Source organism: Penicillium lagena, assembly GCF_028827675.1.
Source record: "Penicillium lagena strain IBT 129212 chromosome Unknown utg000006l_segment0_segment0, whole genome shotgun sequence".
Classification (NCBI taxonomy): domain Eukaryota; kingdom Fungi; phylum Ascomycota; class Eurotiomycetes; order Eurotiales; family Aspergillaceae; genus Penicillium; species Penicillium lagena.
In genome coordinates, this window is record NW_026623227.1 from 1582360 (window position 1) to 1596522 (window position 14163).

Here is a 14163-nt window from a genome sequence, read left to right on the forward strand (position 1 = left end):
CGCGGAGGATCCTGCCTCGTGGGTAGCGCCCCCTCGTGCTGTTCGGGAGAACTGCAGATCGCTTGCTGGGTCGAGGCGTCATTGCGCAGGCTTCAGCCTCGAGTCTCACCATACAGTATCGCCCGTATCGTGTTCGATTTGGAATTGCCGAGTCATCCGCTGTGAGCTAAGGGCACCGGACAAACGGTGTCCCAGAGATGTGGGGATCGAAGTGAGTTCGCAGTTCGCCTGCATCTTGCCCTAATGCAAGCCTGCTAGCGAAGAAATGTGGGTTCTCCGGGCTCGTGCCAGGGCGGGGGTTGCTTGCTGGGGGCACGAAATGGCCTACATAACAGTGGTTTTTTGTGAGGAGAAGAGAAGCGGAATCTTAAGTTAAACAGTCTGCCTATGATATATTCGAAAGACATCTGGCCTTCCGGATTTGTTCCTGGCTCTTGAATGGTGTTGTTATTGACGAGGTTTTCTCTGGGACCCTCCCGCTGCAGACTAAGGATTATTTACCGAGAACAACAAACGTTGATAATTGGGTTTATTTTATTTCTAATTAACCAGCCACTAACTTTCCGTTTAAGTTCAAGCCGTTTTCTGATGGCAACTGCCCGGTGGTCAACAAACTTTGCGGTCCTAACGGCCTAACCGTTGTTGAAGCTAAAACATTCCAAATTTTTGCCTTTTGATGTCAGCAGTGCGTCGAAGCGAAGTGAAACTGCAATGATTTGTCAAGAGGGCGAGTTATCGTCATGGGCTCGTGTTCAGGATGCAGTCATAATGTCTTGTTCTGGGACACGTAGATATATCCAAGCACTGACTGGAAGGGAAAAATCATCTTGATGACATCAGTTGAAAATAATGATACTTCGACTCAAGATGTGTAGTGTAGCAGAACCAGACATCAGTTCTATTGTATTATATACGCTCATGTTCTGACAGGCCCCCCAAAGCGAGAAGCAAAAAGACCAAAATCTAATCTAGCCCAGCCAATTCGAGAGCATGCAGCGAAAAAGAGAACAACGGCTACAATGTACAAAGATGAATTCAATATCTCCTCACAGCTCGTCCTTGCCCTCCTCCGCCGGCGGAGGCACCGGCCGGCCGCTATCCTTGGCCAGATCGACACCGATCTTCTTGCGCCATTTCTCCCACAGGGCAAAGAATTCCTTCTCCATGCCGCTCTCCATCTCATCAGGCAACACAACCGTGTACTCCACGTAAAGCTTGCCAGGGGAATCGTCTTCTGCCTCCAGGTCTTGCAAATGACCTTCCGAGTAATGCGGCATTCCCTCACCATCAATCGTCTCAACAGATAGCGGCTGCACAACCTCGCCGCGCTTGCGTCCAAGGCGAACCACATGCCCATCCAGATGTGTCAGATTGCGCGACCACTCGCCCATCCACGCCTCTCGCAGAGACAGCGTCTCCTTCCAGAACAGATCCTTGCCCTTGCGGCGGAAGAACGTGCCGTCTGTGCGTTCTTCGTCCGACGATCCCAGCTGTGGTTCCTTCTCGTCCAGAACCAGAATCAGGTCGCCGGCAACCCAATCCGGGCTCTCGTCTGCCTCGTTCTCAAATACCAGCCGCTGGCCCTTGTCCATTCCGGGCTCGATGTCCGCAGCCATCTCCACTTCGTTTCTCACAACTCGGCTGCCATGGCATACGGGACAGGGGTTCTTGATCTTTTTGCCTTGTCCGCCACACCTGTCGCATTGCATTTGTACCTGCTGGAACATGCCCGGCGCGAGCATGTGCTTCTTAATCACCACACCGCGTCCACTGCACAGATCACACGTCTCCACCTGGTGGTCTTTGGACCCGGTGCCCTCGCACGTATCACAGATCTGCTGTTTCTCGATTATGAATCGAATCTCATTCCCCTTGTAGAAGTCACGGAGAGGCAGTGTCGCTCGCATCTCCATATCCGGGCCCCGACGCTGTCCCGGCGCATGTCCAAAATGACCACCTCCTCCAAAAAAGCGCGAGAATAGATCAAAGGGATCATGCGGCTGCCCGCCCGCGGCACCGCCTTTCCGTTGCTGCTCGACGCCCGCGTGGCCGTATTGGTCGTAGACTTTCCGTAACGACGAGGTTGAGAGCACGTCGTATGCGTCCGCGATTTCGACGAACTTGTCGCGTGCCGAGTCATCTCCGCTGTAGCAAAGCAAAAGAAAGCACATGTTAGGATGAAGATGTGATCATCGAGTGGGTGGTGAGCAACTCACGGATTCTTATCAGGGTGATATTTCTTGCTGAGCGTACGGTACGCTCGCTTGATATCCCTCTCCGACGCAGACTTGTCCAGCCCCAGGATCTTGTAGTAGTCCTCCGCGGCGAGCACAACCACCGAAAACAACACCACCGCTAGCGCGAAAAGAAACCGGTACCACTGCATTGCGTGTAAGAGCTGCCGGCGCGACTCATAGAATTCGGAGTATATTTAATTGGGAGGGTTAGAAGCTTCAGCCCAGATATGACCTCCGAGAGGCCTTGGGTGTCGGAGCTTGCTGCAGGAGCGAGTTTGTGCGACTGAGGATTAAGCGACAGTCATGGGGTGATGGGTGGACAACCTGGGTATGTCCGATGACTTTGAAGGGAAATTGCTGGCGGCAATGAAGGACAATCCTGACAGTTCTCGAAGTAAATACGCTCGGGATCGAGCACATTAGGTGGCCGCAGGAAGAATATTGGCCCGGTGGTCACGTGGTTTGTAGAAGTGGCAGAATATCACCGCCTCATTTTTTATCGCAAAACTTCTAGACAGACAACCACCTCGCTCTCAAGTCCCAGTGACGCAAAACAACCGCCAAAATGGTTCGCCAACTCAAGCACCATGAGCAGAAGTATGTGCTTTCCCCTCACTCCTTTGATGTTCCTCTCCAGTCCTCCCACTCCCCACAATCTCTCACCTCAAACCAAAGCCTCCGCACGAGAATCTTCAAATCCTAACAGAACGGCAGACTCCTCCGGAAAGTAGATTTCCACACCTACAAATCTGATGGCTCGCATCGCGAACACCACATTCGGCAGCGATACATGCTGCAAGACCCCATGGACTACAAGAAATACAATGCGCTCTGCGGCTCACTCCGCCAACTCGCACACAAGCTCTCCGCGCTCGATCCCGACGGCGACGCCACCCGCAAGAAGATCGAGTCCGAACTGCTGGAGAAGCTGTGGCGGATGGGGATTCTGAAACAATCACGCGAGCAGGGGGCGGGTCTTTCGAAGGTGGAGCGGGAGGTTACAGTGTCTGCGTTTTGTCGACGGAGATTGGCGGTGCTGATGGTGAGGAGTGGGATGGTTGAGACAATTAAGGCTGTGAGATTTCCCTTCCCCCCTCCCCCCTTTGTCTAAAGATGGGAGATATCAATGTGCACGAAAGTACTAACATAATTCAAAAGGCAACCACATTCATCGAACAGGGCCACGTCCGGGTTGGGACAGAAGTTGTCACCGACCCGGCCTTCCTGGTCACCCGTAACATGGAGGACTTCGTCACCTGGGTGGATTCGAGCAAGATCAAGCGGAACATCATGCGGTATCGCGAGAAGCTGGATGACTTTGATTTACTGTGATACACATACATCCATATACAGCAGAGTGTTGAAGCAGAAGTGGTTTTATGAGATATATACCCCGAGCATAGATCCTTGTACCACCAGGGATGGGAAATGGCGTTTCGATTTTGGGTTTGAGTTGTGTACTCTGCTGCTTGTTTACTTTGAATATATAATGTTCTTTCGTATGCTCTTACAATACCAAATCGGTGGCTCTTGCTTTCGGTCTTCTCTAGGTTACTATATGTCCTACCCAGGTCTATAATCTCATCCAATGAGAACACCACAGTGGCGACAAACATAAACATAAACATAAACGGCCTCATCTGTATATCAGAGGCCGGTATCTGACAATTCGCAGAATGTATGTACATCTTACGGTAGTAATCAGAAGGGTATCTCAATCTTGATCTCGGTCTTGCTGTTGGTATTGGCGCTGATTCGGCAATGTTAACAACAAAAGAGAGGGAAGGAAACAGAAAAACAAAAACATGTCATCAGTAAAAGTTGCGCCACACAAGGAACAGGCAAACCACGTTGGGGGTATGATATGATGTAATGCGATGCGATGCAAGGGTATCTGCAATGGATGTAGGTAATGGATGCAACGAAAACAGCAATGATAATGGGATGGGGCAATGATCATGCAGGCATTCTGGTCAAAAATCATGGTATCATCATAAGGATAGGGCAAGGTGCTTACACAGCACCGGTGCTGCGTATAGCAAAACAGCAAAGAAAAGAGAGCGTATGGGAAAAGGACAACCAATTCAAGGCGCGGTCCGCGAGCGCAGAGGAGTCCACCGTCGACGACCCTCGTTCGCATTCGCATGGGATGAAAGATTCCGGGCTCGACAATCCACTATCCGCACATGCGGTTTATCATTATGGGAGCCATGCTCCTCGTCAAGCCCACAATCCTCCTCGTCATCCTCGTGCCTCGCCGTCGAGCCAGTCCGCTCATAGTCATGATCATCAGGCAAATCCATGCGAAACCTGCGCACGCTACCCTCGCGATTCCGACTCGACCGCCCCTCCTCGAAGAAGGGAGTACGCGAATCATCGGGTCGGAACCAGCGCGGTGCAACACGGCGCCACAGCCCGCGCACGCCGCGGCTGGCGCGGTCGATCTTCTCATATTCGCGCCGGCGGGTCGTGGGCGATGTCCATTCCATCACTGTGGCGGGGACATGGACTGATGAGGCGGACGGGCTGTGGAATGGTTCTTGTCCGTGTGCATGGTCTTGTGCCGGACCCGGGAGAGTATATGAATATGATCTCTCTCGCGAGGGACGAGAAGGCGCGGCAGAGCTCCCAGAGCGGCGATGATAGCCGTGCTGCTGGTCTGTTGCACGGCTGGAGTAGGACGAAGCAATAGGCGAGGGCGGCGCCGAGCCTGAGCCCGCATCTGACGACGTCCGCGGCTCAGGCCTGTGTCTGTAACTCGACGAGACCCTCCTCGATGACGAGGGCCGTCGGACCACATCCTCCAAGGACCACGGATTCGTCTCCTGGTCCTGGAACAGCCTAACCGACTCGCGGTGCAGCGCAAGCAACGACTCGCGGCGTTCCTGCGGCGTGGTGCGCGAGACACTCGCAACGGGGACGATGGCAGCAGTTGGGACCGTCCGCCGTGCAGAATGCAGCGAGCTGCGCCGGCTTGTTGGGCGAGAGCGGACGGTGCTCCGGGAGCCTGGGCGCGAGTGGTTTGCTGAGGTCGGCGGTGATTCCAGGTGTGGTGGTGGATCAACCCTTTTCATCATCTTGGGGGAGGAGCAGTCCGTGGGGGAGCATGGCGTGAGCTCGGACACGGCGATGGCAGCAGCGGTTGTTGTAGTTGACTTTGGTTGCAGGGAAGTCAACAAGGTTTCTGCGTCCATGTGCAGGGTGCATGTGATGGACATGGTGAATGTATTGTCGATCCACGATCAGATTAGGCATAGACCATGGTGGCGGGCTGTGCTTCCCTCGGGGATTGAGAGTAGCAGAAAATCAAAACGAAGGAATAGAAGTTGAGGAAGCAAAGAACAACAATAAAAGCACACGATGAAACGAGGGGTTTTACACCGCTAGACGCCGTGCCTGAGACGATACTAGCTGGTGGGCCCTGGATTTTTTTCCTTCGGGCGTCAAAACCTGCAGGGGTCCATCGTTGCCTCAAGGGGAATGGATGTAGATAATAGTGGGGGTTCTATTCTTACGGTTGTCAGTGTGCCGGCGGGGCCCTCCGTCATTGGCAATCATCAGCAGGGATTTACTCCGTGTATGTGCCTAGTTCGGTATGGACCTAGCGACTAGCCCTAACTCAGTCTGTCACTAACCACTACAGCGAGTATTCAAACTCGGGGTTCTCCCGGTCCGTCAAATCGAGCCATCTAGACGACTGTCAGCGGTGATCATGGCAACAACAAAATAAATAAATACTGACTCCTGATTCTCCAAGCGCACATAGCCTGGCTGGGCCCGAGTCTCTGCCTTGCGTCGATTCTCCCGCCTATACCAGAACCACACGCCGACCAATAGAAACAGACACACGCCCCAGCAGACGATAATCGTGATCTCGGCGGGGACGTAGCGCGGGGCATCCGTGGGGCGGAAGGTTTGGGGTCCTAGTTAGTTGGTTGAGAGAGTTAGTCACGACATGCGAGTACCTGCTAACTAACCCGAGCTAGTTGACCCAACACGACCTCCTGCTCCCACCGACAAGGATAGGCGGAGACACTTGGACTCACCGATGATATTCCCCGCACAGTATCCGATCAGATACATTGCCGCCACGGTCGTCTTCTTCGTATACCCAGCCACATTCGACGAGATCAGGGACAGCAGCGCCACGAACGGCGTCGGGCTCGCCTGCGTCATGTAGTACCCGATCAGACGCCCGACTTTGTTCGAGAGCGGGAGCGCGACGATCAGAACCATCCCCACGATGGACGCGACCAGCCCGCCGAGACTGGCGAGGATCCGCTGCCCGGTGATGTGCCCGATGTACCCGTTCAGGAGCAGCGAAATCACCTCGACCGCGCCGCCGGGCGTGCCGTATAGCAGGCTCTGCTCTTCGGTATATCCAAAGCTGGTGATCTGAGGGGAATCAGATCAGTGGTCGGATGGGAGAAAATCACACACAAACTCACCAGCTGGCTAAAGAAATTACTGATCCCCCCATTCGGAATATCCGCCAACAGGGCATAGAGAAAGAAAGCCCATGACATGGGATCCAGGAGGGCCTCCTTCATCTGATACATCTTGAAATGCTTATTGCCGATACCTTGCTGGTTAATGCGCACCCTTGCCACCGCCAGCACGCGGTCTTCTTTGCTCAGCCACCGCGCATTCAGCTGGTTATCCGGGATAACCCATAGAAACACCAGACCCAGCACGATGGTCAACAACCCCATGACCAGGTACACGATCTTCCAGGACTCGATCGCGGCGCCGTGCTTCTCGGTGCCGACGGCGATCCCGTATGCCACGAGCCCGCCGAGTATCTGTCCGAAGCCGTTGAAGCTGAACCAGATGTTGACCCGGCTGCCTTGTTCTCGTTTGGTGTACCACTGCATCTGGTTAGTGACTTGGCTATTATGGCTAGGGGTGCGTTGCTTGCACGGACCTGCGAAGTCAACAGCGCAAAACCCGGCGTCACGGCCGCTTCGAACACGCCGAGGAAGAAGCGGATGGCGATGGCGCCCGCGTAGCTTTGCACGGCGGCGAAGCAGCTTAGAATCAACCCCCAGATCAGGATGCAGGCTGCGGAGTATTTGCCCAGTGGGAGGCGCTGGAGGAGGCGGCTGGTCGGATACTCCCAGGCGAGATACCCTAATATACATCGTGAGCGACTATTTGCATTGCCATGAAATAGTAAGACGAGATACCAAAGTAGAACAAACTCCCCAGCCATTGGTACTGATCTCCCACCAGATCCAAGTCCGTTTTGATCCCCATCACACTCGCATAGGAGAGTGTAGTCTCTAACAGAAGAGAAGACCCAGTCAGAACGGACCTTCTTTCACAGCCAGATCTTCATGTATAACATACTATCCAGATAATTCATCCCGTAGATCACACACATGATTGGCATAATATGCCAATCGATCGTCCTCAACAGTCGCCGATTCGTCGCCTCGTCCAGCTCGAGCGCTTCCCCCTGGATGCCCTCGAAAGCCTTGAGCGCCTCGTCGGCATCATGTGAGTGCTTCTCCAGACGCTTGGTGGTTTTCTCCACGTCCACGGCGGAGGAATAGCCCGCTGCTTTGTCTTCGTCGGGCATTGAGCTGGTGTTTAGTGGTTTAGGTATAGGCTAGAAGAGTGGAAGGGGAAAGTTGGTATGCGAAGAAGTTGACAGGGGAAGGGGGCATAGTACATATCCTCCTCCCCTCCCCTCTGCCGGCCGGTCGTAACTTCATGTGGCGTTATCTGAGAGCTCATTGTGCCCGTCGGCCAGTGGGTCGGTGATAACAACTCAACGCGCAGTCTAGGCCGTCTGATTGGACATCGCATGAGGGGAGAGTGAGGAGAAGCTAGGATGATCGGCGCCAACACGGGCTGGGGTCGGCAAGATGACGAGATAGGGAGTAAAGCGGATGAGCCACCATCCGACGGCGGCATCGTTATAGCTATGGTATGCTTTCTAAAGTTTGTCGTAGTGTATATATAGGTCATTATTGAACACGCGCCAGATACGCCGCCCAGCCCTGCTGCTGATACTGCCTCGCCGCATCAACAGGATCCGGCGCAGCATAGATACCCCTCCCGGCAATGATAAAGTCAGCACCGCGCCCAACAGCCGACTGTGGTGTCTGATACTGCTGGCCGAGCTTATCGCCCTTGGACGAGAGATTAACCCCGGTCGTGAAGACAACAAAGTCCTCCTCCTCCGATGGCGCAACAGTAGTACCCTCAGCCTCACCCAGCGACCGAGTCGAAACAAATCCCAGCACAAACGCCGGGTATTTGCGCGCGTAGTCCACCGAGGCAGCCGTGTACGCGCCCGTCGCGAGCGATCCCTTCGAAGTCATCTCAGCCAGGATGAGGAGGCCGCGCTCCGGGCCGTGCGGAAAGTCCGGGGCCTGGGCGGTTTGCGCGAGGGCCTGCACGATGCCTTCGCCGGGGAGGATGGCGCAGTTAATGATGTGTGCCCATTCGGAGATACGGAGTGTGCCGCCGTGGTACTGCTTTTGGACGGTGTTGCCGATGTCGATGAATTTGCGGTCTTCGAAGATCAGGAAGTTGTGTTTCGCCGCGAGGGCTTGGAGGCCGGTGATTGTGTCGCTGCTGAAGTCGGAGAGGATGTCGATGTGGGTTTTTATCACGGCGATGTAGGGGCCGAGGCCTGGATGTTATAGCATTGCTGTTAGCCACTGCGAAGGGAGAGCTGGCCGAGAAGAATGGATGTTCGTACGGTCGGCGAGGTCGAGCAGTTCCTGGGTGGTGGTCACGTCGGCGGACACCGTCACATTGCTCTGCTTGGCTTCGGCGACCTCGAAGAGTCGGCGAGCCAGTGGGTTGGGATGTGTACGGGCGCGAGCGCCGTACGTCAAGTGCGACTTGGAGGACATGTTGAAATGAGGTGAAGCAAACGAGGACTCATGAGCGATGGCGGGAACCTTTTTTTTCCCCTGCACCACTTCACCGCTTTACATTTACGCATCCAGATCCACTCTCCGTCGGAGTAAATACAGTCAAGTATTCAATTCAATTACTTGACAACGACAATAACAAGGTGATAGTATTACAGCAAATCCCGGCCAACACCAAAGACACTCAATCCCCACAGCGCACCTTGCGCCAACCAAAACATTCCACCCATCATGCGTCCCTTACCCTGCGGCTTGCCCGAGTAGACGTAGCCATACAGGAACAGCGAGCGCAGCACCACCCACGCAGCGCCAATGGCCGTCGCATACTCAGGGTACTTCAGGCCAGCGACGAGGGTAAAGAGCATAGTCTGCGGGGCGTTCTCGAGGAAGTTGGAGTGGGCGCGCTGAGCGCAGTTGAACTGCTCGGCTGAGGCCTGGACGGACATTCATCGTTAGTGACATAAAAAGGAGAGAGAGAGAGATACTGACATTCTCCTTGCACTGGTCAACGGTGGCGTAGCAGTGCGGGTAGGGCACTTTGGCCTTCTTGCGGAAGCTGGTGGTGATTCCGCCGTGGATGAAGCCGAGGACGGGAATGGCGCCGAGGGCGACCGCGATGACGGCGCTAGGGGGAGTTAGTTAGGAAGAGCTAGAGATATAGAAGCAATGAGCGCACCCGTAGTTGCTGGGGATCGTGAAGGAGACCATTGTGACTGTAGTGAGGACTTGGACAGACTGGACCTGAAAGGGGATGTGGAGATGCTTTTAAGTTGCAGCGGGAGCCGGGGAGCCGGGCCCTGGCTCTGCCGAACAGTGGCTCGGGGCTTCAATCTATCCGAGTCGGGGGATTTTTTTCGATGGGTGTCCATGAGATGCCATCGTGATGATTGTTACTGAGGTGGCCTGAACTGTTTTTTTTTTTTTTTTGAAAACTGTCGTAGGAAATATATTTTCGCTTCTGTCAACAATAATGCGATTGTGATTATGCCAGTCAACATGTGTCAGACATGATTGAAATAACTAACCAATGATCCGATCAAAATGCTACAACGTGTATGCAATCGCCCATAGATCTCTCCAAACATCACGGCCGCATCTTGCTCACGCTGCCGTACTTTGCCTGCCACGCGAAAAAGTACAACAGCGCCCCGAGCGGCTGGCCCACAAGACAGAAACTCACCCAGAAAATACAGTTCCCGATCGTCTTGCCCAACGGATCGCGCATTTTCTCCAGAGGCGCGGTGAGGGCGATCAGGGGTAGCTGGAACATCATCCCCGCAAATGCGACTCCTGAATGGACGGACATCAGTAGCTGCATAGTAAATCAAAAGAAAAGAAAGGGAATATATACCAATGAAATTATGTGTGGGGATGCCCACCAGCATCTCGTGCAGAATGGCCGACAGTGCAAACACCATCCCGCTCGCCGCCAGCGGACTCCAGCCCCGGCCGACGAGCGGCGAATAGACATGTCGCTTCATGAAGAGGTATACCGGTCGATTCCACGACCGCCAATACATACCCAGGCTAGAACTGTTCCACCAATCCGTGTAAAACTCGCGGTCTCCAAACCGCATGACCTCAGCCAGGGCGTTGAGGAGGGCCTGGAACAGGGCAAAAAACCCGGCGAGCCAAATGACCAGCGAAATCGTGGACAGCTTCATCACACGCTCCAGAATGGAGGCGATGTCCATAACGGCGATCTTTTCGATCGAGTTGCGCAGGACGGGGGCCGCGTATTGCGCCGACAGGAGCCAGATGAATACCGAGAGACCTACGCATTCTGCCAGGCGCTTCGCGACAAAGGACCAGCGGATGGATGAGGTGCGCGGGTAGACGGGCTGATAGACCAGTGTCGGCGCGAGCCAGAAGTAGCTCAGGTTGCTAATGGTAATGTTTCGTGGGTATGGACACGACGAGTAAATATCCGGCAAACCCGGGTCCGCGGATGGATTGAGCAGCGCGAGACGCAGATCCCGATTGGTGAAGGCATAGGAGCAGTTCTTCAGCCAGACAATGATGGCGTGCAGTTCGCAAATGGTCCCGATGCCTGGGTGGTGGATGTAGAAATAGACCACGAAGCTGGTGACGGCCAGACACAGGGTGGCATTTAATGTATGCAGGAAGGCCGTGTAGGGCCAGGTGGATTGGAACACCTCTTGGTCGTATTCCTTTTCTTCGGCGGTCTTTTTCTGCAAGCCAATGGTCTTTTTGGCTGCTCCTGCGGCGGCCGACTCGATCAGATAGGCCACGAATAAATGGCACGGCACCAATGCGAAGAGAATCGAGCCCAAGACCAGGTCTTGTCGGCGATAGTCGTGGCATTTGATGCAGATTAGAACCCCGTACTGTGCTGGCTGTCAGCGTACCTTGGATTTGTGGTTGCAAGCACATACCTTCATGAAATTCTCAATGATCAATCGCAGATTCATCGCCACTATTCGCATCAGCAAATGTCTATATCACATGATCCGACCTCATACCGAGGACCAGCACCATAAGGTTCCTAAACCCCAGAAAACTGGGCGTCACATTCGCCTCGCGACTGAGACTGGAGTGTCTCAGCTGCGAGTGATAGGCAGCCACATGTCGATATTTGCTGCGCCGGGGCTGGGACCGCGATGAGTTCGGCGCAGCGTTTACAGTCGTATCGGCTGCTGCATGTGTCGATTGAGACGACGCCGTCTCCGTCGATTCGGTCTGCGCCATACTTCCCGTGTCTTGGGGAGCTGAGCCGAGCTAAGCTGAGTAGAGGTCCGGTCGTAGTTATCCACAGAAAGCCCGCAGAGAATCACGAGCGACTCAGGTGACTGGCAAGAATGCAGAATGCCCTCGCATGGTATGAGGAAGAAGAAGAAGAACCCTGCGAGACACAAGGAGAATAATAGACCAGGGCTCGACATCGGCGGGGGAACGAGCATCATAGCGCAACAACAAAGATAAGGCGGAATCAGCACGTGCCCTGCTAGCAGACTTCCGTGCTCCCCTCGCAACCTACTCGCAGTCTCCCCGGTGCACACACATACCACACACAGGTATGGCCTACTACGACGACCATGGGGACCAGGCCGGGGGCCGGTTCACGAAGAACTACGACAGCGGTCCGGTGGGACCTCGGCGGCCACGTATGTTAGGTTGCGATTCCCAGCGCGCGCTCGACTAACAACAGCCAGGACTCGTCACGGATTACGGCTCGTCGATGGTGCAATGGATGCGCACGCGGCGCCCGCGGTACAGAGGAGGCCACCGCATGGAGACTGAGCGACCGAGCGCGAGTTTCACAGTGGATGTAGGTGTGCACGGAGCCTTGACGGTCACAACCAGTTGGATTGATTTTTCCTAGATGCTCCCTCCCATGGCCCGAGTCCATTCCCCAGCCGATAGCATCCCCGTACGACACCTACATCAGTCGATTGGAAAGTCGAAGAAACCCATTACCGTGGTGCGATGGACGCCCGAAGGGAGACGCTTGTTGACGGGTGGACATACGGGCGAGTTCATGCTCTGGAACGGAACGGCCTTCAACTTTGAGACGGTCATGGATGTACGATTTGCCCCATTCTCTTCTTATATTGCGATGTACTAATATCTGGTAGGCACACTACGATCAAATCCAAGCCGGTGTCACCTCGATCGCATTCTCTCATAGCCAGGACTGGCTGATTTCTGGCGGCCAAAGAGGCGATATCAAATACTGGCGGCCGAATTTTAACAACGTCGAGACGATTGATGATGCGCACCACGATGCCGTTCGGGACCTGGCGTGGTCGCCCGGCGATACCAAGTTCCTGTCTGCGTCAGACGACACGACACTCAAGATCTTCGATTTCACCTCTCGAACCTGCGACGCCGTGCTGTCTGGACACAACTGGGACGTCAAGTCCTGCGATTGGCATCCGACAAAGGGTCTGTTGGTGTCTGGGTCGAAGGACCACCAGGTCAAATTCTGGGATCCGCGCACGACGCGGTGCCTGACGACCCTCCACAGCCACAAGAATATCGTCAATACCACGCGCTTCTCTCGGGTGAATAGTAACCTGCTTGCGACATCGTCGCGAGATCAGACGGCAAGGGTCTTTGATTTACGCATGATGCGGGATATTTGCATTCTACGCGGGCATGAGAAACCACTCTCGTCATTGACGTGGCATCCGATTCACAGCAACTTAATTTCCACCGGCAGCGAGGACGGATCTTTGCACCATTATCTACTGGATGAACCGAATCTGCCCAGCGGCCAGATGCCGACGGTAGCTCCGTACGACAGCCCAGACCCCGCCAACACCCCAGCGCAGGTGATCTACCCAGCGCATCGCGTCCAATACGCGCACGCCGCCACGATCTGGTCATTAGACTGGCACCCACTGGGCCATATCCTGGCGTCCGGATCAAAAGACAACTTTACTCGATTCTGGTCTCGCGCCCGTCCCGGAGAGACAAGCTACCTGAAAGACCGGTTCCACATTGGCGAAGAGGCCGCCGAGGCCCAGGGGACCTGGAGTCGCGGCTTTGGCCGGAAACAGATGCGCGAGGAAGAGGAACAAGAAATGCAGGACGAAGCAGACAGCCTGGTCGACCAGCGACGACCCGGCGCACCTTCTCTGCCGGGTATCCAAAGCGCTCCTCAGCCGGATGTACCGGGACTTTTGCCAGGTATTGGCGCTGCGCAGCCTCCACCGCCACCCCAACTGCCAGGCATGCCTGGTGCCATCCCGGGCATGGATCCAGGTCGCTTGGCTGCTCTGCTGTCTGCCCAGCAACCCCCACAGTTGCATAGCAATACTCCGCCACAGGGAATACCGGGATTCCCAATGATGCCGGGGATGGGAGGTCCACCACCACCGGGTGCTCCGCCTATGAATGTCGACATGGCACAGCTGCAGAAACAGCTGCTTGCGCAGGGCTTCCCGATGCCGCAAATGCCTGGACCTCCGGGCGCATTTGGTGCTGGGCTACCTGGATTGCATGGAAGCGGGACACCAGACGGCAACAGAAGATAAGTTTCTGCAAAATAGGCGTACGGACACAACATGGGA

The 14163-nt window shown here is 54.9% G+C and overlaps 8 protein-coding genes across 8 annotated transcripts; 2 read left to right on the forward strand and 6 right to left on the reverse strand.

The window, feature by feature from the left end:
- Positions 1-1046: 1046 nt before the first annotated feature.
- Positions 1047-2386, reverse strand: N7510_008769 (uncharacterized protein; the record flags this gene model as incomplete). Its single annotated transcript, XM_056980694.1, has 2 exons — positions 1047-2145; positions 2217-2386. The coding sequence occupies 2 exons, from the start codon at positions 2384-2386 to the stop codon at positions 1047-1049; spliced, it is 1269 nt and encodes a 422-aa protein (XP_056830903.1).
- Positions 2387-2802: 416 nt separating this feature from the next.
- On the forward strand, positions 2803-3569 carry N7510_008770 (snoRNA-binding rRNA-processing protein IMP3; the record flags this gene model as incomplete). Its single annotated transcript, XM_056980695.1, has 3 exons — positions 2803-2834; positions 2952-3312; positions 3396-3569. 3 exons carry the CDS (start codon positions 2803-2805, stop codon positions 3567-3569), a joined length of 567 nt encoding a protein of 188 aa, XP_056830904.1.
- Positions 3570-4321: 752 nt separating this feature from the next.
- On the reverse strand, positions 4322-5455 carry N7510_008771 (uncharacterized protein; the record flags this gene model as incomplete). Its single annotated transcript, XM_056980696.1, has 1 exon — positions 4322-5455. The coding sequence occupies one exon, from the start codon at positions 5453-5455 to the stop codon at positions 4322-4324; it is 1134 nt and encodes a 377-aa protein (XP_056830905.1).
- Positions 5456-5874: 419 nt separating this feature from the next.
- Positions 5875-7818, reverse strand: N7510_008772 (allantoate permease family MFS transporter; the record flags this gene model as incomplete). The annotated part of the gene is made up of 7 exons (XM_056980697.1): positions 5875-5926; positions 5980-6160; positions 6215-6632; positions 6686-7105; positions 7162-7367; positions 7424-7519; positions 7587-7818. 7 exons carry the CDS (start codon positions 7816-7818, stop codon positions 5875-5877), a joined length of 1605 nt encoding a protein of 534 aa, XP_056830906.1.
- A 204-nt stretch (positions 7819-8022) lies between these two features.
- On the reverse strand, positions 8023-9106 carry pyrG (orotidine-5'-phosphate decarboxylase pyrG; the record flags this gene model as incomplete). The annotated part of the gene is made up of 3 exons (XM_056980698.1): positions 8023-8178; positions 8219-8880; positions 8950-9106. The coding sequence occupies 3 exons, from the start codon at positions 9104-9106 to the stop codon at positions 8023-8025; spliced, it is 975 nt and encodes a 324-aa protein (XP_056830907.1).
- Positions 9107-9279: 173 nt separating this feature from the next.
- On the reverse strand, positions 9280-9835 carry N7510_008774 (MAPEG family protein; the record flags this gene model as incomplete). The annotated part of the gene is made up of 3 exons (XM_056980699.1): positions 9280-9561; positions 9617-9752; positions 9804-9835. 3 exons carry the CDS (start codon positions 9833-9835, stop codon positions 9280-9282), a joined length of 450 nt encoding a protein of 149 aa, XP_056830908.1.
- A 376-nt stretch (positions 9836-10211) lies between these two features.
- On the reverse strand, positions 10212-11836 carry N7510_008775 (putative diacylglycerol O-acyltransferase (DgaT); the record flags this gene model as incomplete). The annotated part of the gene is made up of 4 exons (XM_056980700.1): positions 10212-10417; positions 10479-11475; positions 11524-11564; positions 11611-11836. 4 exons carry the CDS (start codon positions 11834-11836, stop codon positions 10212-10214), a joined length of 1470 nt encoding a protein of 489 aa, XP_056830909.1.
- Positions 11837-12164: 328 nt separating this feature from the next.
- On the forward strand, positions 12165-14127 carry N7510_008776 (WD40 repeat domain-containing protein; the record flags this gene model as incomplete). The annotated part of the gene is made up of 4 exons (XM_056980701.1): positions 12165-12252; positions 12301-12416; positions 12471-12671; positions 12724-14127. The coding sequence occupies 4 exons, from the start codon at positions 12165-12167 to the stop codon at positions 14125-14127; spliced, it is 1809 nt and encodes a 602-aa protein (XP_056830910.1).
- Positions 14128-14163: the final 36 nt, after the last annotated feature.